At 44.6% G+C, this 24,284-nt stretch overlaps 8 protein-coding genes and 3 long non-coding RNA genes across 12 annotated transcripts; 5 read left to right on the top strand and 6 right to left on the bottom strand.

Annotated features, from left to right (window-relative positions):
* Positions 1 to 40: 40 nt before the first annotated feature.
* On the bottom strand, positions 41 to 800 carry Sfp24F (Seminal fluid protein 24F). The gene is made up of 2 exons (XM_044394812.2): positions 646 to 800; positions 41 to 580 (listed from the first exon to the last, which is right to left on the bottom strand). Exons 1-2 carry the CDS (start codon positions 731 to 733, stop codon positions 138 to 140), a joined length of 531 nt encoding a protein of 176 aa, XP_044250747.1. The 5' UTR covers positions 734 to 800; the 3' UTR covers positions 41 to 137.
* Positions 801 to 864: 64 nt separating this feature from the next.
* LOC138912045 (uncharacterized) lies at positions 865 to 1,759 on the top strand. 2 transcript variants are annotated; one of them, XR_011417686.1, is made up of 2 exons: positions 865 to 950; positions 1,116 to 1,759. It is a non-coding gene; the product is annotated as an uncharacterized lncRNA (long non-coding RNA). The 2 variants fall into 2 exon arrangements; XR_011417687.1 differs by having other exon boundaries at positions 889 to 1,024.
* A 227-nt stretch (positions 1,760 to 1,986) lies between these two features.
* LOC138912046 (uncharacterized) lies at positions 1,987 to 5,096 on the top strand. Its single transcript, XR_011417688.1, has 3 exons — positions 1,987 to 2,177; positions 4,636 to 4,901; positions 4,972 to 5,096. It is a non-coding gene; the product is annotated as an uncharacterized lncRNA (long non-coding RNA).
* A 1,344-nt stretch (positions 5,097 to 6,440) lies between these two features.
* LOC108057833 (protein FAM32A-like) lies at positions 6,441 to 7,042 on the top strand. Its single transcript, XM_017142277.2, has one exon. The coding sequence runs from the start codon at positions 6,539 to 6,541 to the stop codon at positions 6,899 to 6,901; it is 363 nt and encodes a 120-aa protein (XP_016997766.2). The 5' UTR covers positions 6,441 to 6,538; the 3' UTR covers positions 6,902 to 7,042.
* On the bottom strand, positions 6,916 to 8,669 carry morgue (modifier of rpr and grim, ubiquitously expressed). Its single transcript, XM_017142274.3, has 2 exons — positions 8,526 to 8,669; positions 6,916 to 8,445 (listed from the first exon to the last, which is right to left on the bottom strand). Exons 1-2 carry the CDS (start codon positions 8,667 to 8,669, stop codon positions 7,120 to 7,122), a joined length of 1,470 nt encoding a protein of 489 aa, XP_016997763.2. The 3' UTR covers positions 6,916 to 7,119.
* An 87-nt stretch (positions 8,670 to 8,756) lies between these two features.
* Positions 8,757 to 10,840, top strand: Elp3 (elongator complex protein 3). The gene is made up of 4 exons (XM_017142273.3): positions 8,757 to 8,893; positions 8,955 to 9,196; positions 9,249 to 10,114; positions 10,171 to 10,840. The coding sequence occupies exons 1-4, from the start codon at positions 8,872 to 8,874 to the stop codon at positions 10,688 to 10,690; spliced, it is 1,650 nt and encodes a 549-aa protein (XP_016997762.1). The 5' UTR covers positions 8,757 to 8,871; the 3' UTR covers positions 10,691 to 10,840.
* On the bottom strand, positions 10,738 to 12,656 carry MFS18 (major facilitator superfamily transporter 18). Its single transcript, XM_017142275.3, has 3 exons — positions 12,403 to 12,656; positions 11,948 to 12,335; positions 10,738 to 11,894 (listed from the first exon to the last, which is right to left on the bottom strand). Exons 1-3 carry the CDS (start codon positions 12,474 to 12,476, stop codon positions 11,031 to 11,033), a joined length of 1,326 nt encoding a protein of 441 aa, XP_016997764.2. The 5' UTR covers positions 12,477 to 12,656; the 3' UTR covers positions 10,738 to 11,030.
* Positions 12,657 to 12,755: 99 nt separating this feature from the next.
* On the top strand, positions 12,756 to 14,375 carry LOC108057871 (uncharacterized). The gene is made up of 2 exons (XR_011417658.1): positions 12,756 to 13,074; positions 13,137 to 14,375. It is a non-coding gene; the product is annotated as an uncharacterized lncRNA (long non-coding RNA).
* A 3,053-nt stretch (positions 14,376 to 17,428) lies between these two features.
* LOC108057784 (oocyte zinc finger protein XlCOF19-like) lies at positions 17,429 to 18,013 on the bottom strand. The gene has a single exon (XM_017142217.3). The coding sequence runs from the start codon at positions 18,011 to 18,013 to the stop codon at positions 17,429 to 17,431; it is 585 nt and encodes a 194-aa protein (XP_016997706.2).
* Positions 18,014 to 18,716: 703 nt separating this feature from the next.
* On the bottom strand, positions 18,717 to 22,607 carry LOC108057854 (PHD finger protein 14). The gene is made up of 2 exons (XM_017142307.3): positions 20,353 to 22,607; positions 18,717 to 19,671 (listed from the first exon to the last, which is right to left on the bottom strand). The coding sequence occupies exons 1-2, from the start codon at positions 22,487 to 22,489 to the stop codon at positions 18,857 to 18,859; spliced, it is 2,952 nt and encodes a 983-aa protein (XP_016997796.2). The 5' UTR covers positions 22,490 to 22,607; the 3' UTR covers positions 18,717 to 18,856.
* A 407-nt stretch (positions 22,608 to 23,014) lies between these two features.
* Secp43 (tRNA Selenocysteine associated protein) lies at positions 23,015 to 24,278 on the bottom strand. The gene is made up of 2 exons (XM_017142208.3): positions 24,136 to 24,278; positions 23,015 to 24,074 (listed from the first exon to the last, which is right to left on the bottom strand). Exons 1-2 carry the CDS (start codon positions 24,169 to 24,171, stop codon positions 23,097 to 23,099), a joined length of 1,014 nt encoding a protein of 337 aa, XP_016997697.1. The 5' UTR covers positions 24,172 to 24,278; the 3' UTR covers positions 23,015 to 23,096.
* Positions 24,279 to 24,284: the final 6 nt, after the last annotated feature.

The raw sequence follows: 24,284 nt of genomic DNA, 5'->3' as shown, positions 1-24,284 counted from the left end.
ATGCGCTGCACTTAAATAGGAGCACCTATTTAAAATAATGTTTAGATTAAAGCAAGCACTTATGCACAAGCATCATTTATTTTTTTCTACCCTTTTAAATTATAAAAGGGTATTTCTGACTTGTATACAATTAATTATTAATTTTTTACACAGGTCACGACAGTCTGTGGCTTTAATGACTCGCAAATATAACTACTTTCCAAGAGGCATCTTCTATCATTTATTCCAGGTAATTTTTCTGGGTTCGATTCGTTTCCCATCACATCGCAATGCTCCGTCCTATTCTTATTGTTTGGTTCTCCCACGTACCAAAGATTCGGGCGTAATGGCTCTCCGTTTGAAAACCACACATGTTCTCCTTCTTTGGCCAGGTCATTTCCAGAGGTCCAATATCTTTTGTAAATGTTCCGCTTGACAAGGTATTTATTCACCTCGATCAATTCATCCAAGGTTTCGAGCGTTATTAAATCTGCTTGCATTCGTCGACAAGATTCGTAGGCATCAAACCAATTCTTTTTAAGATTTGTTTCAATGTAGTAATAACTTGATCCGATATTTACAAATTGGGTCCCAGGAGCGCCTAGGTTAAATAACAAACAATTACCTTCCTTTAAATATCTTTGTAAGAAACAAAAGAAATCCCACCGTCAGCAATATTCGGGGATCGATTAAAGGCCGCAGAAAGAAAAAGTATTCCCAAGAAGGCATTACGTCCAGTTAGTTTAAGAATCATTTTGGAAATAATACTTTTCCATGAGACACAGTATAAACTTGGCGAAAAATTCCTAACTTAACAGCATTAACGACGGCTATAAGTTTCAGATGTCGTTAATTTAAGATTTAATTCGCTAAACCTTTATTTGTGAAAGTAGTTTTATTTAAATTTCACATGGATACAATTTCTTCTGGGGATTGTGTGCAAGTGTTTAATATTTAATTTACGAACAGCGGTAAGAACACTTATACAATCATTGATCCAGGCTTCAAGACACCGGGACATCTAATGCAATGAATAATTTATAATGTATTTATATTTTTATATAAAATTGTGTATATAGCTCTTTATATAATTGGTTAATTAATTTAACATATATGGTTTAACTAATTCATTACAGCACTCGGGATACTTAGCTTTGGGTGGCTTGTCGGATCCAAGCTTGGTGCCGGGACAGCTAAATGCATATTTATTATACTTATATATTTATTATTTATTTATTTATGTAATATCAGACTTACGATCGTCTCTGGACTGTATATTTGTACATGCACATAAGATCTTCACACCTTTTTGGATGCGTTACACTTTTACCATGTTCGATCGGGCCAACTCCTCTAATATAACACTTTCCGGGGTGTTCTCGATTGTAAGTGAATGTACTGTATGAAACGTAAGCCTGTGATCCTGAATATAGAAGAACGATGATCAACAAAACACTTGATGGACCCATCTTAATACCTTCAAGATGAAGCTTCATCTGAAGAGCTAGTTAGCCAGTTCGAAAAGATTGTAATCTTATGAATGAATGGCAAGCCATTAAGCAAGCTTTATATTGCAAAACTTACTTGTCAGGCTGATAATTGCTTGCACGAAAACCACAAAAAATCTCTCTGTAGTTAAAAAATATTTTTATTACATTTAATATTTATTAACATTTCGAGTGCAACTGAAAAAACAAAATTAATGATTTATCTGCCTACCACACTACAAACGAAGCGGTTTTTGGCTGGGGTGCCTCGCAAATAAAGTAATTAAAACTGCTACAGCTCTTGTCATTCAGTCCACCAATTTCCGGGTGGATCTCTAATTCATCGCAGTACTCATTATTTGTCAAGTTATTCGGTTCTCCCGGAAGCCACAGATCCGAAGTCACGGGTTGTCCAGTCGAAAGCCAAATATGTTTTCCCTGTTTCTCTAAATTAATACCAGAGGACCAAAATAGTTTAAAATGTTTCATTTCTATGAGATATTTGGTAAAATGAACCTAATCATTTTAGCCTTGCTTTCAACGCTAATCAAGTTTGCGTCCATATTTCGACAAGTTTTGTAGGCTTCGTTCCAAGTCTTTAGAAGCGTACTTTCGATAAAGTAATAGCCTGATCCAATCTTTACGAACGGAGCAGTAGTTATATTCAGAGACCCAGGAATTTCTAAAGAGAACAGCGTAATAATCATCTTGGTAAATAAATTGTCTTCTAGTTATTAAACTCAACGACGTTCGGTGTTATTTTGTAGGCCGTAGCCAGGAAAGTATTCCCAAAAAGCCACAGAGACCAAAAACCTTTACGAACATTTTTAGAAGACTGCAGCAAAATATAATAATCAAGACATATTTATAAGGAATTTGATACAAATACAAATTCTTTGATAGATAAGATAACTAAATAAATGTGAATTAATGAGTCACTTGACCTAATTGTTGGCCATATATTTTTGTAATCTACATACTCTTTTTATTTAAATTACAGTAAACAAGAAAGGAAGCTAGCTTCGGCAAGTCGAAGCTTATATACCCTTGCAGATCATTCTATTAATTTACAAATCGCAAAAATGTTAAATTTCTTATTATTTCACATTAATTTTTCGATCGTTTCTATCACAGCTATATGATATAGTAGTTCGATCTTTTAAAAATTAAAATCGAAATTCGGAAATATTTCAAAATAGTCATATCCCAGAGTAGAAGAAACTGTAATAAAAACCAACAAAGATATAATTTTTTTCCCATTAATTTCCATTTAATTTTTCGACCGTTCCTATGGCAGCTATATGATATAGTGATCCGATTTAAAAAACAAAAAAACCGAAATTCAGAAATATATAAAAAAAAATGTTCCCAAGAGTAGAAGGTAAAATTTAAAAAAACACCGGAGCTAGAATTTTTTTACGTTTTTTTTTTTTGATCCTTCCTATGCGAGCTATAAGATATAGTTGTCCGATCCGTTTGGTTCCGACATATATACTACCTGCAATAGAAATACGACTTTTACGAAAGTTTCATCCCGATAGCTTTAAAACTGAGAGACTAGTTTGCGTAGAAACGGACGGACAGACGGACAGACGGACAGACGGACAGACGGACGGACAGACGGACAGACGGACATGGCTAGATCGACTCGTCTAGTGATGCTGATCAAGAATATATATACTTTATGGGGTCGGAAACGTCTCCTTCACTGCGTTGCAAACTTCTGACTGAAATCATAATACCCTCTGCAAGGGTATAAAAAGGAAATAACCATATAATTTAAATCAGGTTCTTATCTTACCATCCAAAGAAATCACACCTTTATAAAAATTTTACAAGATAGTAAAAATACCCCAATGCTCTATACTTGATTTGCTTTTAAGGCTAGGCTTAATTGTTGGCAAAAAATGTGTTTTAATCTTAATTTCTTTTATGGCTTTTCAATTGCAAACACGCGCAAATTGTACATTGCGCCGAATTCTGTGGGCGTGAATGATAATGAAAATCAAATATTTTTTTAATTTTTATTTATTTTATGACAGTCTACCATATTATAAAGGAAGCTGTCTTAGGCTGCGGCGCCTCGCAAATTAAATATCCGCCAGAAGTGCACGGAGCGTCATTCAGTTCAAACCATCCTCCTTCGTGGAATTTTAATTCATCGCAGTGCTCGTTATTATTATGATTATCTGGCTGTCCAGGACCCCACAGGTTCGAAGGCACGGGTTTTTTATTCGAAAACCACACATGTTTGCCCTGTTCTGCCAAGTCAGTTCCAGCGGTCCAATAACCTCCGGTGTTTTTTTCATTAAGGTGCTGAGCTACCAGTTTAAATTGTTCTAAACTTTCTGGTGCAAATAAATTAGCTTCCATTTGTCCACAAGTTTCAAAAGCATCGTACCAGTTTCTTCTCACATCTTTCACAATCAAGTAATAACCTGAACCGATCTTTACGAATGGTGCAGTAGATATATTCAAAGACCCAGGAATTCCTATGGGAATGCACACAAATCAGTTCCATAATCATCTTGGTAGATAAAATGTCTTGTAGTTCTTAAGCTTACCATCAACGACGTTCGGTGTTATTTTGTAGGCCGCAGACAGGGAAAGTATTCCCAAAAAAGCACAAAGTCCATAAACATTTAAGAACATTTTTAGAAGACTGCACCAAAATGTAATAAAACCGACTTATTTATATGGTCTTTGATTCAAATGTAAATACTTTGATTAAATACGTTTCAAACGATAAAGATCTTTGATAAGATACAAAAATATCAATGTGGACTAATTGGCCACTTGGCTTAATTAATTATTGGCAATGTTTTTTTCTAATCTTTATTTCCCTCCTAATTGCAAACACTTGAAAATTAAATTACAGTGAAAGAAAGGAAATGTACATAGAATTTTTGAGTTGATACTTCTTAACACGAAACAATAATTATTTATTTATTATTTACTTTTACGGATAGGCTTAATTGTTGGCAATGATTTTTTTCCATCTTCATTTCATGTATGGCTTTTTAATTGCAAGCACGCGCAAATTGTACATTGCGGCGAACTCAAAGTCAATAATATATTTAATTATTTTGAAGATGGAAATAGCTATCAATTATAAGATTGTCGTATAAAGAGTATATTTAAAATGTCATTAAATTTTACATTCTACCAGATAATAAAAGAAGCGGTTTTTGGTTGGGGTGCCTTGCAAATATAAGGAATGAGATCAGCGCACTTCCTGTCATTTAGTTTCATTCCCACTCCCTCAGCGATTTTTGTTTCATCGCAATGCTCAGCTTTTCCAGAATTACTTGGCTCTCCCGGGAGCCAGAGATCCGAAGACAGGGGTTGTCCATTCGAGAACCAAACATGCTTATCCTGCTCGGCCAAGTCAGTGCCTGCGGTCCAATATTGTGCAACAATATTATTATCAATAAGGTATTGATAAATCAATTGTATTTCCTCCAAGTTTTCAAACGCAATTAACTCAGCTTCCATTTGTCGGCAGGATTCAAATGCAGCATACCAATTAACCTCTTTACTTTCGATTCTATAATAACCTCCACCGATTTTAAGGAATGGAGCAGTAGATATATTTAGTGACCCGGGAATTCCTTTTTGATTAAATTTCCAATGATTAAAGTCTATTTTTTCTCGTTCTGTCTTGTTTATCTTACCATTAACGACATTCGGTGTTATTTTGTATGCCGCTGACAAGGAAAGTACTCCCAATAAGACAAATAATGAAGTAAGCTTTAGAAACATTTTGGCCAAACTGTTGAGTTTGTGTTAAATTTGTCTCTTTTATATGATTTTCGAGACAGATTGATAACTATAATGATAAGACAAGTGCATAGATCAATAAAATGTATACAACAAAGCTTTTTAAAAATATTGTCAAAAGATAAGATATATGTCAGATAAGATAAACACTTCTTTTTTTGGTTTTTAATGCTGATTTATTATTTGTAAACAAATATTTAAACTAATCAACTTTTTTTCTCGTCGAGATGGTCATGGTTTTTTTTTATTTGTCTTAAAATTTTACATTACTCCTTTTCAAGATCAGTTTTACAGCAGGCGGGATATTCAGCGTTTGGTGGAGGTTCTTTGAATTTGTAACCGGGTGGAGGACTTCCGACAGTTCCACATCTATTTATTAATATAATTAATTTAAAATCAGTCGTTAGAACTGGTTTAAATTCGACTTACGTTGTGACGTCCGCTTGGCTATTCTTCCCGCACCCAACTCGTCCACACACTTTTGGGTGACGACCAGTTTGACCCTGGTCAAGGACCAAGCCATCAACGACACACTTTCCAGGATGGGCAGGATCCTCAAATTTACCCTTGTAATGGGCTGCCTCGGATCCTGCAATCAAGAAAATGGCAACCGCCAAAAAAAGACAAGTAGCTAGATGCATCTTAATGCCTTCCAATCACAACTCGGACTGAACTGATGAGTCTCTTCTGGCATTTATAAAGCATTGTCAATCGACAGCTGATCAGAGCAAACATTCAATAGAACTCAATCAAAATACACATTTGCATTATGAACTTGTTTTAATGGCTATAATTAAAGAGGAACTCTAACATTTAGCGAAAGCAAAGGTAATTATATATGTCAAAAAGATAGTATGACGCACTTAGACCTGATTTAGGTCAGGTTAGATTAAAATACAAAATGTATTTGCTTTATTTCTATAAAGCTAAGTTAGGATTCAAATCAATAAGCAAACTTGTTTACTGTGAACAATGTTAAATTTGCTTTTTAAAATTCAGAAAAATTCGAAAAATACTAAAATACTCACTGTTAATTTAACAGACAACATAATCAAATAAAAAAACAGAATAAGATGTACAATAAAACATTTTTGATTAGAATAATTTAAAAAAAAATCGCGATAAATGTTATCGAGAAAATGTCTATCCTTTTGATAAGTCAATAATATCGATAGTAACAATCGATGTCTAGATCACGTTTGCTGGAGGGTGTCATCACTAGATCTCAAAAGTATAAACAAAAACAAGAAAATCTTTCATTTTTGGCCATTAAAAATAAAGGATAACTAGCCATGTCCGACGAGTACGCCTGCGTGGCCAAGGGAAAGCTCAAGCTAAAGAACGATTCGGACCTGAAGAAGAAAAAGAAGAAGCACAAGAACAAGGAGAAGGAGCTGCAGAAGGCGTACGTGGAGCAGCACCTGGCGGAGGCGACTGCCACCAGCTCCTCCTCCTCCTCTGCCGCCGGCAGTGGCTACGAACGCAAGCTCACCAAGGCGGAGCTGGCCAGCAAGAAGCAGCAGGAGAAGATGCGCAACAAGCGGATCATGGACAAGGCGCAAACCACCCACAAGGAGCGCGTGGAGAAGTTCAACGAGCATTTGGACACGCTCACCGAGCACTTTGACATCCCCAAGGTTTCCTGGACGAAGTGAGGCGACGTCAGTCGTAACTTAAAGCATACATTTATTATTAGGTTAAGTAATTTCGACTATGTTGTGACCTGGGGGACGTGAAGGGGAAAAGTGAGAGGGAGGCCAAAATAAACAATCCGGATGGCACAACTAAGCTAAATACACAGACATATGTAGTTACAACGTAGCAGAGGGTTAGTTTCCAACTTTCAGTCCAGTCTCCTTGCGATCTCGATCTCCTAGCGCGGTGCAATCAGCTCGAACATGGCGTACTTCCAGGTCCACGAACGCACCAGCTGCTCGAACCGTTCGCGCTCGTGCTCGTAGATGTAACCCACCTCCGGCTCCATGCAGACCTCGGTGTAAGGGTCGGTCAGCAGGCTCTGCACCGACAGCAGCACCTTGGCCACGTTCAGCGCCAGCGACCAGTTTTGCTTCTGGAAGATGTCGATGCCCACGTCGCCGTGTCGCGACACATTCGGGTGCAGGATCTTGGTGAGAAATCGCACGGTGGGCGGCGTCATCGGATAGCGCTCCGGAAAGTAGATGAACAGGAAGAACTTGCCGCCCTCGTAGGGGCTGCCCGGTGGCCCCAGTATCGTGGCCTGCCAGTAGTTGTTCTGTCGATCCAGCGGTATGGCCGATATGCCCTCCGAATCGTAGCTATTCAGCAGATTGGCCTCGCCGCGCAGGAAATTGTTGCGCATCGCGTTGCCCGGCTCCTGGCGTTCGACCAGCTCCTGGCCCGCCTGCTGCTGCTGCTGCCGTTCCTGACCCCTGCCGCCCATCTCGATCAGGCAGGTGCGGCAGAAGCAGGAGGAGCACAGGAGCCCGTACAGCCGGTACCAGTTGGGATTGTCCGCCAAGCTCTCGAACAGCGGCCAGCGCTGCTTGATATACGCCTTCCACATGCTTTGGGCCGTGTTCTTGCCGACAATGTCGTGCCATTGCTTGCACACCTCGCTGGCCATCCACAGCGACATGTCGTCCAGATAGGCGAATATCTTCAGCATCACCTCGACGGGTATTAGGTTCACGATGTTTCTGCTGCTGCTGCTTCCGCTGGCAGCGTTATATTCATGCACTCTCGCCCTTCCGTCGGCCAGTTCATGCATGTAATGGGGCAGCGCCAGGGGAGCCATGGCCCGCGGGCGCTTGATGGGCAGCAGGAAGGGATTGATGGCCCGCTCCTGCTCGAAGTCACGCTCCGGCGACTCGCGTGCCGCTTCGTTCGCCAGCTGGGGCAGATCCAGAGCAGGCTGAACTGGCTGTTGATCCTGCGCTTCTATTGCTGGCTGGGGATTTGCATGCTGTGGGCCGGCCGGCGGTTCGGGATCCTCCAGATCTTCAAAGCCCATAATGTCCACATCGTTTTCGGTCTCCTCGTCCTCCTGCTTGTCCTTGAACGGCGGCTCGTCGTTCCCGGAATCCTCGTCATCGGAGAGCTCCGTCAGCAGCTCCTCCGCCCGCTGGGCGTTGTACAGGAAGGCGTGGCAGGCGCCGCACAAGGGCTCGCCGAAATTGGGCCCATAGTAGCCGTTGCACACCCAGCAGGTGTTGCTATTCTGCGAATATTGGAAAGGCAGGAAAGGCGTTATTCAACGAACCGAGCAGGAACGTCGCTTGTTCTGCCTTGTATACACACCGAAAAAGAGAACGTCGGCTCGACCATCGCATGCTGGTTGCGGTCCGGATCGTCGGGGTCGTCCATCTCGTCGCCGCTGCTGGCCAGTTCCTTCAGCAACTGCTCCTGGTCCTTTTGCTGCTGCGCTGGCACGCAGCTAGTCATTTTATTCTGTGAACTCCCGAAAAACGGATGCGAAAACAATAGAGGTGGAGAGACATAGATGTCCAGACCTATCGACTCAACTCTTCTTCTTCGATTGGTCCAAGCCTATCGATGGATCATCTCTAGGCCTATCGCTCGATAACCAAAACAAAACAGCTGCTGCGACGTCACACGTGCAATTTAGGCGAAATTCATTCGGAAAATGAAGCCAAAAAAGAAGTTGGGCAAGTTTAACGATGGGAATTATATATATTTAACACCTGCTAATCTATAGTTGCGTTACAGGTGTCGGCCTGAGCCGCGAGGAGCGACAGGTGCTGGTTATCGGCGAGATCATCCAGGAGCTGCTGCAGGCGCACGAAGCCAAGAAGGATGTGAACCTCAACAGGATGAAATCCTTGGTTTCCTCCAAGTACGGACTGGACAGCTCGCCGCGCCTGGTTGACATCATTGCAGCCGTTCCGCAGGACGCCAAAAAGATCCTGCTACCCAAGCTAAGGGCCAAGCCCATTCGCACAGCCAGTGGAGTAAGTGGAACTGCCTTTTTTAAGCAATCTTTTCATTTGAATTTGTATCCAGATTGCCGTGGTGGCCGTCATGTGCAAGCCGCATCGCTGCCCCCACATCAACATGACCGGCAACATCTGCGTCTATTGTCCCGGCGGCCCGGACAGCGACTTCGAGTACTCCACGCAATCGTACACGGGCTATGAGCCCACCTCGATGCGTGCCATCCGGGCTCGCTACGATCCCTTCCTGCAGACGCGCCACCGCGTCGAGCAGCTTAAGCAGCTGGGCCACAGCGTGGACAAGGTGGAGTTCATCGTGATGGGCGGCACGTTCATGTGCCTGCCGGAGGAATATCGCGACTACTTCATTCGCAACCTGCACGACGCGCTCTCCGGTCACAGCAGCGCCAATGTGGCCGAGGCCGTTCGCTACTCGGAGAAGTCGCGCACCAAGTGCATTGGCATCACCATAGAGACACGGCCGGATTACTGCCTCAAGCGGCACATCTCGGACATGCTTAACTACGGCTGCACTCGGTTGGAAATCGGCGTGCAATCGGTCTACGAGGACGTGGCCAGGGACACGAATCGAGGACACACCGTACGGGCGGTCTGCGAAAGCTTCCAGCTGGGCAAGGATGCCGGCTACAAGATCGTCACGCACATGATGCCCGATCTGCCGAACGTGGACTTTGAGCGCGACATCGAGCAGTTTATCGAGTACTTCGAGAATCCCGCCTTCCGCTCCGACGGCCTGAAAATCTATCCCACACTCGTCATTCGCGGCACAGGCCTCTATGAGTTGTGGAAGACGGGCAGGTACAAGTCCTATCCGCCATCAATGCTGGTGGATTTGGTGGCCAAGATTTTGGCCCTTGTGCCACCTTGGACACGAGTCTACCGCGTGCAGCGCGACATTCCCATGCCGCTGGTTAGGTGGGTAGATCATAATGGCATATTTTGAATTATTCTGACATACTTTTCCCTTTTAGTTCCGGCGTGGAGCACGGAAATCTCCGCGAATTGGCTCTGGCCCGAATGAAAGACCTTGGAACAACCTGTCGCGATGTGAGGACGCGTGAGGTGGGCATTCAGGAGATCCACAACAAGGTGCGCCCCTACGAAATCGAGTTAATTCGCCGGGATTATGTGGCCAACGGCGGCTGGGAAACGTTCCTCTCCTACGAAGATCCCGAGCAGGACATACTCGTCGGTCTGCTGAGGCTGCGCAAGTGCTCGCCGGACACCTTTCGGCCGGAGCTGAAGGGCGCCTGCTCCATTGTGCGCGAACTGCATGTTTATGGCTCGGTTGTGCCGGTTAATGCCCGCGATCCCACCAAGTTCCAGCACCAGGGCTTCGGCATGTTGCTCATGGAGGAGGCGGAGCGAATTTCTCGCGAGGAGCACGGCAGCACCAAATTGGCGGTCATATCGGGAGTGGGCACCAGGAACTACTATCGCAAGCTGGGGTACGAACTGGACGGACCGTACATGAGCAAGAGCATAGCCTAATTGGAATATATAATACAGGTTCCAAACGGCCTTTAATAAATTTAACATTTAATGTAGCTTGATGGATTAAACATTTGTATTTTATCACGCTAGGAGCAGTAAGATTTCGCTACTTAAAACTACGGTCTTAAATATATACATTAATATATATAGAGTGAATCGATTTAAAGTATCCATGATACTACATATTTTTGGCTTTAACATCTCACAAGAAAAGTTCTTGTTCGTCAATTGAATATTAGTTTTAAATCATAAATATTAATATAAATCGACCCACTCTAATATACACACACATAAATAAATAAGTTAGTTTCTGCTGAGGAAAGTGTGCCAGAGAATGTTAGACAATGGCCTCCGCGGAGCCAAAGACCATGAATATGATCCAACCAACCAGATTAATGCCAGCCGCTGCGCTGAAAACCATGGGCCAACTCTGCGTGAGCTCCAGAATGTGACCGGCCAGGTAGACACCGAGGAAGCCGGGAATTGCGCCCACCGTGTTCATCAGTCCAAAGACGCTGCCCGAGTGCAGCGGAGCCAGATCCTGGGGATTCACCGTAACCGCATTATTGTGGAAGCCCGTGCCGCCAATGATGATGGTCATGCAAATGAGGGCCGTGTGGAAGTCCGAGGTGCGGCTCATCACGAAAAGAGCCAAGTTCTGGGCGGCAAAGCAGCAGCTCTGAATGAATTTCCTCACCGTAGTAGTGTGCCACTCGCGGGCGAGCAATCTCGTAGTCAAGTACTTGGCGAACAGAGTGCATGGCGGCAGGGCCAGCCAGGGAATCATGTTGACCACCCAGCCCTTGGCGTGCGGAAAACCGTCGTGGAAGTAGGTGGGCAGCCAGGAGAGTAGCACAAAGAAGCAGTTCATCTCGCAGGCGTGGGTGAGCACACAGGCCCAGAAGGACAGCCGACTGAAGTAGCGCAACCAGGGCACGGCGCTAGTCTCGGCAGGACTCTTATTAGCGCACAGTCGCGAGGGCGTGGCTATGTTTATGATCCGATTGCGTTCCCCGGCCATTGCATAGTAACGGAGGACGAGGGCCCAGGCAATGCCCATCAGACCGATCACCCGGAAGACGTACGACCAGCCAAAGTAGTCTAGGAGAAAGGAGCCCATGATTCCAGTTAAAAGAGTGCCCAAAGCGGAGCCAGCTGTGAGCAGGCCAAAGAAGCTGCTCCGCTCATTGGGGCACAGGTTCTGCGGGAGTTTACATTAAAGTTTATAGAGGATCAAGTATCATAAGCGCTCACCTGACTGGTCAAACTGATCATGCTGGGGAAGTGGACGCCCTGAAGGGCGCCGTTTAGGATGCGAATGGCCACGATGAAGGGAATGGCATAGCTCTTGATGGAGCCCGCCGACCAGATAATGGTGGGCATCAGGAATGTGATGAGCGACCAGCCGATGGCGGCGCACAGGATGACCCGCTGGCCGCCGAAGCGATCGCTGAAGTAGCCGCCCACCACCTGGGTGAGTGTGTAGCCCCAGAAGAAGGAGCTGAGCACGGTGCCGGAGTCGGTTTTGCTCCACTTCTGGGCGGAGGCCACGGCGGGCACGAGGAGCGGCATGGTGGTGCGGGTGGAGTAGAGCATGCAGGTGCCCGTTATCAGGGTGATGAACCACACGCGTTTCTCGTGCCTGCAAGGGTTGAGAGGGGAGGATTACTTAGTGGTGGAAATAGTTAGATGCTTAGAGAGAATCCCACCTGGTCCATATGCTCTGCGTGTCCACCAGTTCCCCGCGCAGCAGCGAGTACTTAAGCTTTTCGTCCATGGTCATTTTTGGGGTCCGGATCTATTCCAACTCCTTCACGTCACATATCAACTCCAACTGCTGCGTCGCTTGCCGCTGTGGCACCGTCTAATGGCCCTTGTTTACTCTCATTCAGTTTGCTTTGTGCAAGAACAGACAGTATTTTATTTGCGCGTTTATGTTTTTACGTGGCTGTTTTTCCAGCAGCCGCTGGATTTTAGAGCATAGTGCAGGCAGGTCGACTTGGCCATGCGCTACTATATCAATTTAATTATACTCAACCTTTCGCTCTGGAAATAATGTCAACATTGTATTATTCAGCTTAAAATACAAAGTTTATTGGTTATAACAATAAATTTTTTAGTTTATTAACTGGAATAAAATAAATAATAAACCTGCATTGCTCATAGTTCCCGGTGTAGGGTGCTCAAATAAGTATGACCAAATATTGCTCGCCGTGTTTATGTTATGTCGGTATGCCTTGGATCGGTAATTAATCGATAGCGCAACATGTGTTGCTGCGCCTAACAGCACAATTTGCACTGTCAATGGAGAACCAAGGACGTAAACAAAACATCTGAAAAATATTATTTATTTCAATTATAAAAATTAACAACAAACTACCGTAAGTACGCCGCCCCGATTAATTAATGCAACTGCCTCTGACATTAATCACTCGATTTCCAGAAAATGAAGGGGAAATGCAGGATTTGCTTGCTGAAATACCAAAACATGGTCCAGATATTTGAGACTGACAATGCACAGGATCTTGAAATTTCCATAGCGGATATGATTTCGGAATCCACCGGCTTTCCAGTTGGCAAAGGGGACTTTCTCCCAGAATACATTTGTCGCCTTTGCCTGCGGGATATGCAAAGTTCATTTAGAGCTAGGAACACCTACGTTCCCAACCAGCAGTTTATCTGCCAAGTCAAGGAGGAAATCATAGAGGAGGAGGAGGATTACAATGAACAGGAGGGCGAGGAAAACTATGACCAGGAACCCGAACCCTTTGTTTGCCACGTGAAGAACGAGCCTTTGGAAGAAGACTTTGTACAGGATGATGTCTACAAGGCACCAGACATCCAAATGGAGCAATACAATGGCCCAGTCAATGAAACAACCATAGGAGAAGTTAATGATGAAGGCCCAATCAAACAAGAACTCCCGTTTAAATGCACCCTTTGTCCCGAAAGATTTCGGACCAAATACTTTCTGGATATTCACAAAAACGAACACATGACGGAACAAGTGTTCCCTTGTGACCACTGCACCAAGACCTTCCGTTCTGCAAGACAAATCAGGAACCACATGCTGGTTCACACTGGAAAACGGGCCTATAAGTGCCCCCAATGTCCCAAATCCTTTCTCAATAGCTCCAATCTGCAATCCCACCTCCGTATTCACACCGGGGAGAGACCGTACAATTGCTCCAAGTGTTTCAAAACTTTCATACAAAAATCTCATCTCGTCAATCACGAGCGCACTCACACCGGCGAGCGTCCATTCAAGTGCTCCAAATGTGACAGAAGCTTCATACAACCGGCTAATCTTCAGTCGCACATCAAGAGTCATTGTAAGACGTCCACGAGACCACAGAGAATTACCAGAACCCGCAGTCAAGCTCAACCAGAAAAGGCAGTTTTCAATTGCACCCATTGCTCGGAGTTCTTTGACAACCAGGATGCTCTGATAGATCATATGCACACCCACAATGCTTTGTTCGAGGAAGAAGTCAAATGCCAAATGTCAGACAACGAAATTGATCCATTCAATGACATCGAAGTGGATATATTCGAAGGCAATGAGAAAGATATTGAACTAGATGACACCGAAGAGGATGTTTCTGAAGAGAATGATAAAGATTTTAATCCACACGATACTGATGACGACTTGGGAGACAGCAAACGTGTTCAAATGTTTAAATGTCCTCTTTGCCCGAAGGTTTGCCGGCGCAGAAATGATTTCAAGGTCCACCAACGAAATCATTTTGAGCAACAGTGTCCCTACTGCTCGAAGGTTTTCAATCTCGTCTCGAATTTTAAAAGGCATATGCGGATTCATACGAAGGAGAAAACGCTTACGTGCGCCTATTGCCCGAAAACCTTTAGAATTCCGGCGCAGCTCAGGGAACACACTCGAACGCACACCGGAGAACGTCCTTTTCAGTGCCCCGAATGCCTGCAGTCCTTTACCTATAATTCCGTTCTTAAAAAACATATGCGAACTCATACTGGTGAAAGACCCTACAGGTGCAACGAATGCAAAAAGTCCTATTTACAATTGGATCATCTTAAACTTCACATCCAAAGACACAACAAGGAGGAAATTCCAATTAAAAAGAAAACTAAAGAGTACAAGTGTAGCGATTGCGAGAAAATTTATAGAACTTCAAGATCACTTAGAAGACACATGCTGATTCACGATCGAAAGAAGGAATTCAATTGCACCGATTGCTCAGAGTGCTTCACGGGTAAAGAGACATTTACAAATCACGTATTACGTGTACATACAAAGAAGGAATTCGTCACTAAAACACCTGAAGAACCACACAACTGTCTAATCTGTCAAAAAACGTTTTCAAATGATATTAATCTTAAACGTCATACTCGTACCCACTCTTTAAATCGCCTGCAATGCTCTCATTGCCCCGAAACATTTGCGAACAAACAAACTCTTAAGATGCACACACGCATTCACACGGGGGAAAAACCGTATAATTGTAAACAGTGCAAAAAATCCTTTTCCAGAAGCGACTATCTCGCTAAGCACATCGCTAGACGGCATGAGAAAAAGAAGAAAGATTCGGAACTTATATACGAGGAGATTACAATAAAGGAGGAGAATCTCAGTCCGTTTGAAGAACTTTAAGTATCAGCTGGTTTTGGAAATATAGTTAAGGATCATTCTCTTAATACTAGTAAATAAATGTGTTACACAGTTTTAATTCTTTGGAGATCTGTTTTAAACTTGAATTTTAATGACTTTATACTCAATTTGAACAAATTTAAAGGGAGACAAATTAATACTCCGAGTCTATATGGAGTCATAAAATACTTTGTGCATTGGGGTCATTTTTCAGATACTCGGATGCGGGGACGCAAATTAATTCAATTTAAAGATTCTTGATTTTTTTATCGAAATATGTATCAAGAACTCGTTTAAAGCAAATTAAATATTACATATATTTGTTGGAATATTTTTTAAGTTTTCATTTACCGAATTTAATACCAAACCAGAATATTCATAAACAAAGATAGTTATAGAGTTCAACAAAGTGATATTTTTATTTCATTCATAATTCATTGTAAAATGTATAATAATAAAAAAAATTTGTTCTAGTAAAAACCGTACTATTTTTATAAACATTTAAATTATTTCAGTTTATCATTTATATACAAATTCAACAAATTTCATTTTTAAAAATTTTCAAGCTCTACTAATTTAGATAAAATTTGGATTATTATGAGTTAACATGTGCCTTTTTAGGTGACCCTTTCTATTATATCTTTTGGAGCACTGGGAGCATTTATGGATCGAGTGGGTAAGCATATGGTCTTCGAGATCATAGCGATTTGTAAATTGCTCCGAGCATTGAGAACATGGAAAAAGGGGATCCTTAGAGTGAGTGGTACTATGCCTGCTAAGCTTCCCTTTTGTTGAAAACGATTTTGAATGGATAGCCATGTGGCCCCGAAGGTATTGGCTTAAGGAAAACGATTTCGGACACTGGGAGCACTGGAAGGGCCGCTCGCCCGTATGGATTCGAATATGATCCCTCAGATGGGATTTTCTGGCAAAGAACTTCTTGCAATGCGGACACTGGTGCGGGCGAACTCCATCGTGGGTTCGTTTGTGCCGCAGGAGATCTGAACCCTTTACGAAGGACTTGGAGCACTCGGTGCACTGGAAGGGTCGCTCGCCCGTGTGGATGCGAATGTGCGAGACAAGAGTGGGTTTTTGTGCAAAGGAATTTGGGCAATGTGGGCACTTGAAGGGTTTTTCACCTGTGTGACACCGAAGGTGAACTTTCAGAACTTGCTCATTGACACATGACCGCGAACAATGGGGGCATTGATAGCCCTGGACCCAGGTCCCCTGGAGAACATTCTTCCGCCTCCTCCGTTTCCTTTTCTTAGAGCTCGTTGGAAGGGAAACAGTTTCTTCTTTGGTTTTACCCTCTTCCGATTTTAAAGTATTAGGGGAACATTCGCTTTCCTTATCCGAAAACTCCCAGTCCTCTTCCTCCAGCAACGCGCATATGGCTTCTTCTATGCCCTCATCTCGAACCTGACAAAAGAACTGGTAGCTCCTCTCGCAGGTCTTCCGGATCTGAAAGGCATTCTTCGTATCCTGCAGACAAGAACGGCAAATGGTCTTGGGGAGCGAATCATCTGGATTTACTTCGAATCCGGTGCATTCTGTGATCATATCGGCTATGGAGACATCCAGTTTGGGCTCTCGACCGAAAATGTTTACCAGGTTTCCGTCTCCTGGACTTTTCAGGCAAGCCCTGCAAACTTTTTCCATGGCCTCGGCCCTATATAATAAATATTTTAGCATGTATAATAACAATATATGCAATAGAACTTACCTAGTCTAATAATTCCTTTATTCCAATTTTCTTCAGTCAGTGAGAAGAACATGTGCGATATGCAATATGATATGATATAGCATATGATGTGTCATATGTTCTTTAGCATAAAAAAAAGAGCTGTTATACGTAGTCAAAAATGTTAGAAAAATAAAAAATCTGTTATCTTTATAACTTTTTTCAAAAAGTCGTACATATTAACAACAAAATTTAATATTGTAAATATAAAATATATCTCAATTTACAATTTTCTTTTATATTTTTATATCATTTAACAACCATGGTTACTAAAACCTAGCTTACAATTTGTAGGATTTTATTTACATAATATATGTAAAACTAGTTTTAACAATGGAACACATTATAAGAAGGCACAGCCAGCAAGTTAATCCTTGTGAGTTTTCATGTGCACCCGCAGACTCTGCTTGATGCTGAAGGACCTTTGGCACTTCGGACACTCAAATGGCTTCTCTCCCGTGTGGGTTCGCATGTGAGTTTCCAGAGTGGAACGGGCAGTGAAGGATTTGGAGCATTCGGAGCACTTGAAAGGACGCTCGCCGGTGTGAGTGCGCAAGTGGCTGGTGAGGAGCTTCTGCCACCTGAAGGTCGTCGAGCAGTGCGGACACTTGTGAGGACGTTCGCCGGTGTGTCCCAACATGTGATCCCTGAGGGAGCCGGAATAGGCGAAGGATTTCGGGCACTTGGTGCATTTAAAGGGGCGCTCGCCAGTATGGATGCGGATGTGTTTCTTCATTGCGCTGCTATCCTTGAAGGACGTCTGGCAATGGTCACACTTATAGGGTCTTTCATCGGAATGGAGTCTTATGTGCTTCAATAGGTTGCCCCTCAGTTTGCATCTCTTCGGACAATGAGGACACTTGTACGGTAATTGGAAATCCACCTCCAGATCATCACCATCATCGCTGTCATCTGTTAAAGATCCTGCATTGCTGTCCTGTTCCTGATCCATTATATTGTAAAATGCATTTGCTATTTGTTCCTGCTTCAACTGACAGGAAAGTGAATGACTTCTCTTGTCAAATGCGTTTTGGGCTTTCTCATGGCAAGGCTGGCAAATCATCTCGGAAATAGGGTTCCCTTTTTCAATTGAAAAGCCCGTAGATTCCGAAATCATATTTGCTATGCCAAACTCTTTTGCCGTGATTTCCAACCTCTCTAAGCAAACTAGGCAATTTTCCGCCATTTCCCTGAAATAGGAATAATAAAAATGTATAAAATTGCTAAAAAATAGAATACTTTAGCTTACCTTTTTGGTGGAAAGAACTTTTGAGGATAGTTTGTTTTGATTACTGCAGCTGTTGCCATAGTCACCCTGTAGGTCTGCAAACTGATGTTAAGCGCACATAAAAATGTTATCGAAAATATAAATATGTTCTTCAGGGCCGTTTTCTCGTCCGTTTGTTAAATTTAAATTAAGGTTAAACCTTAAATCAGAGTTTTAACCCTACTTTAAAGTTAACAGGCGGACGAGAAAACGGCCCTTAAACTATTAAATATTTTTCAAACTATCCGGTTACACTACAAAAGTTATTTACTTCATTAAAGAATTGAATAATTCACATTCAGTATAACGAAAATTTATATTACATATCTTAAAAAGATTTACAAGCCCGCTTACTTAAAAACCAAAATATCAGAAAAATATATAAATATTTTCAATTGTTTATTCCTATATTTCTAAGCACAATTTTATGATATATTCAATTTCATATTTTGTAAATATCGCAATGTCTATCAAGATATTTCGTCTCAAAATGGTAAAAAACCTAGGCTTATTAAGTATTTATAGTTTCTATTTCTTGGGCAGTGCATCCTCGTCAGTGGGATCGCAGTCGGCGCAGTGCCAGGAGTAGCCGCGTATCTTGGGCGACTTCTTCAGCGGCGGATCGAGGCAGGCGAAGTGGTAGTGCCGGTGGCACTCGTCGCAGGTCACCACCTGGTTGGTCTTTCCCGTCTGGCTGCACACGCAACAGCTGATCTCCACATTCGGCTTGGTGTTGGACACCCGCGGGCGACCCACGCGAGGCTTCCGGGGAGTTGTTGCCTTCCGGGGACTAACCTTTCGCTTTGGCGAGGGAGTGGTGACCGGAACGGTAACAGGAGCCGCCTCCTTGGGCTCCCGAATCTTCTGTGGCGACGCTGCTGGCAGCACGATTGGGGCCAGGGCCTGCTCCGCTCCCTGAACACTGTCCTCGACCGTTTCAACCGATGTGGGACGCGAGGCTTCATCCACTGAACGCACCGCGTTGGCTGGCACGTAAAAATACTGAGATTCGGGCGCATCCTCGCCGGGCAGTCGGAGTGCCTTGAATATGATCTTGATGGTGCTGCCGGAGGAGTTGGCCACGGTGTCCAGGTGAGACGATGACTCGTCGAGATGAGAGCGCTTTTTTCTCTTCCTTTTGTGCTCTTTGCCGATGGATTTCTCAGTGTCCGACGACAGGTTGTGCTTGTTCTTGTGCTTGTCCTTGCGCTTACCCTTGCGGGAAAGCTTTCCGGTAGAGTCGTCAATCGAATCCTCGCAGCCAGATAGATTCAAGGCGCTAGCATTGGGCGTAGACAGCGTTGGAGCAGTCACGGGTGTGGGCGTGGCATTGGCGGCAGGAACTAGCGGAAGAAAATCCGATAAATTAGTTTTAAAAAGTATAATTTACAAGCGTTTTTAAAAATACCTGGGAACTTCTCAAGTTTTTCATAATCTTCTTGAATACAAAAATGTTTATAACGTATACCACATCGAATTCCAATTAGCAGTAATTTTTTGTAAATCCCAAACAAATCCAATTGTAATGAATTTCTCATTTTCAAAATTTTTGAAACAATTATGCAAATAATCCACGAAACTTTCGAATACTTTCAAAATAATAAATTGAAAAATCCAATTCCAATAAGCAGTAATTTGTTGTTTATCCCAAATAAATCCAATTGTAATGAACTTCACATTTTCAAAATTTTTGAAACGATTATGCAAATAATCCACGAAACTTGCAAATACATTTAACCAAAATGTGTACTTTCAAAATAACAAATTGAAAAATCCAATTCCAATAAACAGTAATTTGTTGCAAATCCCAAATAAATCCAATTGTAATAAATTTCAAAATTTTAGAAACAATTATGCAAATAATCCTTGAAATTTGCGAATACATTTAACCAAAATGTGCACTTTCCAAATAACAAATTTAAATATTAACATTTCTAAACACTAAAATAAAAACTCCAAAATTAAGCAACATTTTCTTGTCAATCAAAGTGCAAATTCGATTCCTTCACAATTTCTTCACTCACCATTAGTTGGTGTCTTGTATGGCGATTGGAGTTTGGGTCGCTTCGGAGACTTGGTCAGATCCTCGATGTACGCGGGAGCAGGAGCTGGAAGGGATTTGTTGATCGCCCGCTTGGACGGTGCCTCCTTGGGAGGCAGAACAGCGGCCACAGGAATATCGTCCAGCGAATAGCGATCGTAGACCAGATGGCCATCCTTGTTGAAGCGATTGCGGGACTTTCTGGGACCCGAGGAGATCTCCGTGACGGCATCGGATCCCTCAGACTTGTCGCAGCACTCGGAGCACTGCCAGCCATACTGCTTGGATTTCTTGGGCGGTCGCGTGAGCGGTGGATTGAGGCAGCCCAGATGGTAGTGCAGATTGCAGGTGTCACACTTGACTAACAGGTGCTGATCCTTGCTTCGCTTGCAGATGCCGCAAGCCACCGAGGGGGCAGCATCCACGGAGGTTGCACTATGCTTGCCCTGCTTGGCCTGAGTACTGAGCATACGCGAGGAGTCCAGCTTGCTGCCTGGTGGACCCAGGTGACCCAAGGGAAAGCCCACACCCATTTTCAGGGCAGCAGCTGTGGGCACCGAAATGGGTCGCTGGGGAGGAGTGGGCGTGCTCGTCTTGGGCGGCACCTCTGGCAGCGGACGAGCTATGAGATCCACGCTGGGCAGCGTCATGTTGGGTGCAATTTGTGCTAGAGTGGCGTGCAGCGACTTGATGCTCGTTAGTAGCGACTCCTTGTTGGCCTTCACCGCCTTGCGCTCCTCCAAGGCGGTGTCATACTGAGCCCTCAGCACGTCCTGATCCTTGGACAGAATGGCGTTGTGCGAGATGAGCTCCCGCTGCTGCTGCCGAAAGTCCTCCATGCGGACAATGCGGTCCATGTAGTAGGCAGTGAATTCGACACTGAATGCGGGGGCAATGTGCCACTTCTTGCGAATGTCTGTCAAAGCATTGATGTGTGCCTCGCGCTGCTCCAGATGCTGCACATCCACGGACATAATCTCCGCCTTGGCCAACAGGCGACGACAGGCGGAGGCCGAGGTGGTCAGTAGACGGGACATTTTCTGCGTGGGCACCCACGGCGTGGGCTTGAGCTCCTTGTGCCGCGCATACTTGTGCTGGATCTTGAGGAGCTTGCGCTGAATGCGCGCTTGAGCGGGATTTGGATGGGGAGTAGGTGGATCGCCTACTGTCGCCTCCTTTTCCCTGGCCCTTTGCAACATATTCAGCCGCAGTGTGTGATAGTTGCGTCGCCGCTTCTTGATCATCTCCTTGTCCGAATGCACCTTGCAGTGGGCGTAGAACGGATCGGCGGCATCGTCCTCGTGGTGCGCTTCTATGAGGAATCCGGCCACCTGAGCGCAGGTCACGTGGAAGTAGGTCTTGCACATGCCCGCATCGCAGCCGATGCAAACTCCCGAGCGGGCAAACAAGGCGTTCTCGCAGAGGGAGCACACTTTGGCGCCCCACTTGCTGTACTGCATCTCAAACAGCGTAACAGAGGACAGCTGCTCCACCTCGCCGAAGGCCACGCCGGGCACATACAGGGCGCAGATGAGGTGCACCCACTTGCCCACGTCCGTCTCCTTGTAGATGCCGCCCTTGTTGGGGCACAGCTCGCAGTCGGGCTCCGAGACGCCAGCGCGACAGGCCTCGCAGAACCAGGGCTCCGTGGAGCAGGTGGAGTTTGTACTCGAAATGCTCACGTTGTCGCTGACGCCGTAGCATCCTTCGTGCACAGAGACGCCGCAGGAGTCGCACTCGACGATCTCGTTGACGTCGTCGCTGCGCTCGCCCAGGCAGACGCAGCACATCCGCTTGGCGGGAGCTTTGGACAGCTGCAAAGGAGGTCTAGGAGCGGCACCAGGAGTAGCTCCTCCGTTGATGCCGTTCTCCAGGGGCGCCGGTTCCATTTCGGCCAGCTCCTGGCGGAGCAACAGCGTCGAGTCCTCGCTCTCCGCATCCGAATCCGACCCGGAATCGGATTCACTGCTCGCGTCGCTGCTCTCGTCGCCATCGCTCTCATCCTTCGACCCGTCGGAGCAGTTGTCGTCGCCCGGCAGGAAGTCACTGTCCGAGGAACTCCCGAGGTCGAAATCGAGCAGGGCCTGGGTGGTGATCTTCGGTTGGCGCGCTCGCTTCATGATTCAGCAGGCCACTTTTATCAGCAATTTTATTACAGAATTACAAATCTTCAGGGATTTTTTTTAGAACACAACCGAGACTGAAAAATATCGATAGGTCTGCCGACATGATTTGTATTCCATCGATAGGTTGATAGGTTTTTGAAAAGCAAGCCCCGTTCACACTAGGTTTATAATTTAGGTACGAAAATAAAATGTACCGTGGTACAAAGTTTTAAAGTCAGATTAGAATTAAATAATATTTTTCCTTTTAAAAATCTTTCAAGATTAAAATAAAATTACAAAAATTAAAGAATTCAAAACGAAAAATATATTTCATCTTTTGCCGTATTTGTGCTAATGATCGTAAAAAGAGAAACAATATTTTTCCTTTAAAAATCTTTCAAGATTAAAATAAAATTATAAAAATTACAGAATGCAGAAATAAAAATATATTTTATCTGTTTTTTGCCATATTAGTGCTAATAAACGTAAAAACAGGAACATAATGGTGATTCTTTCCCAAAACGTGCAAGAGAAACCCAATTTAATGCTAAAATACGTGCTTATGTATTTTCCAATAATAACTAACCTACAACTATAAAAGGTTCAGTTCAGATTAGTTGGCCTAAAAGACCTCCAGCTGTTCAATGGGCAGCCACTTGGAGCTCTCCAGGGCATCGTACAGCCGGCGATCGGCGTCGATGGCCTCGCGATTCAGCTTGTCCACGTCGAGGACGAATTTGTGCTCCACCAGACCGTACTCATCCTCAGCCCCGTTGGCGGCGGAGGCCGACTGCTGTTGCTGCTCGTACTGAGCACTGCGCTGGGCGCTCCAGGCTTCGGCGTGTTGGGCGAGGGTCTGGGGATTGGAGTGCGACTGCGACATGGCCTGCTGGTAGTAGGCAGCTGCATCTGTGATAGAAGGTCCTGCCTGCTCGTAGTAACCCTGCCAGGCCTGATATCCCTGCCAATAGCTGCTCGAGGGGTCGTAGTACTGTGAGTAGTCTGTTCCCCCGCCGGTGGACGCACTGCTTCCGGAGCCACCATACCCATAGTTGGTGCTCCCCTCGCCCAAAGCGGCACTTAATTCCGATTTCGGTTTGGGCACCGCATTGCAGATCTTGATGGGCTTGCTGCCCAGTCCGATGTAGCCGTTCATGTCGTACAGCGCCGACTTTTGCTCATCCTCGATGCCGAAACGCACGAAGCCGTAGCCCTTCGAGAAGCCCAGGCTGTCCAGAATCACCTTGGCTGTTTTGATCGAGGTGAACTTGCTGGAGAAGACCTTGTACAGCTGGTAGTCGTCCACATCGGAGCTGAGGTCGCCCACCCAGACGCTGAACTCGCGCTCGTTCCCAGGCAGCTTGTACGAGTTGCTGGCCGAGTTGAGGCGGAAACGCACGATGGGATTGGTGCCGGGAATGGGCTTCCCGTTCAGCTTGTGCATCGCGTCCAGCGCGTGGTCATCTGAAATGAAGTTCACGAAGCAGTAGCCCGCCGGTTCGCCGGTATATTTGTTGCGCATGAGGCGTACGGTTGTGGGATCCTCGCCCATCTTCCGGAAGGCGGCGATTATGAAGTTCTCGGTCATGTAGGATTCCAGCTGAAAAGGCCATTCGGCAGTTGAGAATCACGTTGTTGGTGCCACGCACATTGCTACTCACGCTGCCCATCCACAGTTGACAATGTACGGACGCCATGACTGCTTAAATTCTTTGTTTTTTGTGGTTTGACAGTTGAAAATGGCTTAAATTAAGTGGAAAAATATTTTCTAAAAAGCAGGCTGTTGTTTATTAGTGATGTACAGTCTCTC

Source organism: Drosophila takahashii, chromosome 2L, assembly GCF_030179915.1.
Source record: "Drosophila takahashii strain IR98-3 E-12201 chromosome 2L, DtakHiC1v2, whole genome shotgun sequence".
NCBI classification, from domain to species: Eukaryota; Metazoa; Arthropoda; class Insecta; order Diptera; family Drosophilidae; genus Drosophila; species Drosophila takahashii.
Note: the sequence above shows the minus strand (reverse complement) of the source record. Positions and strands in the feature narration are given on the sequence as shown.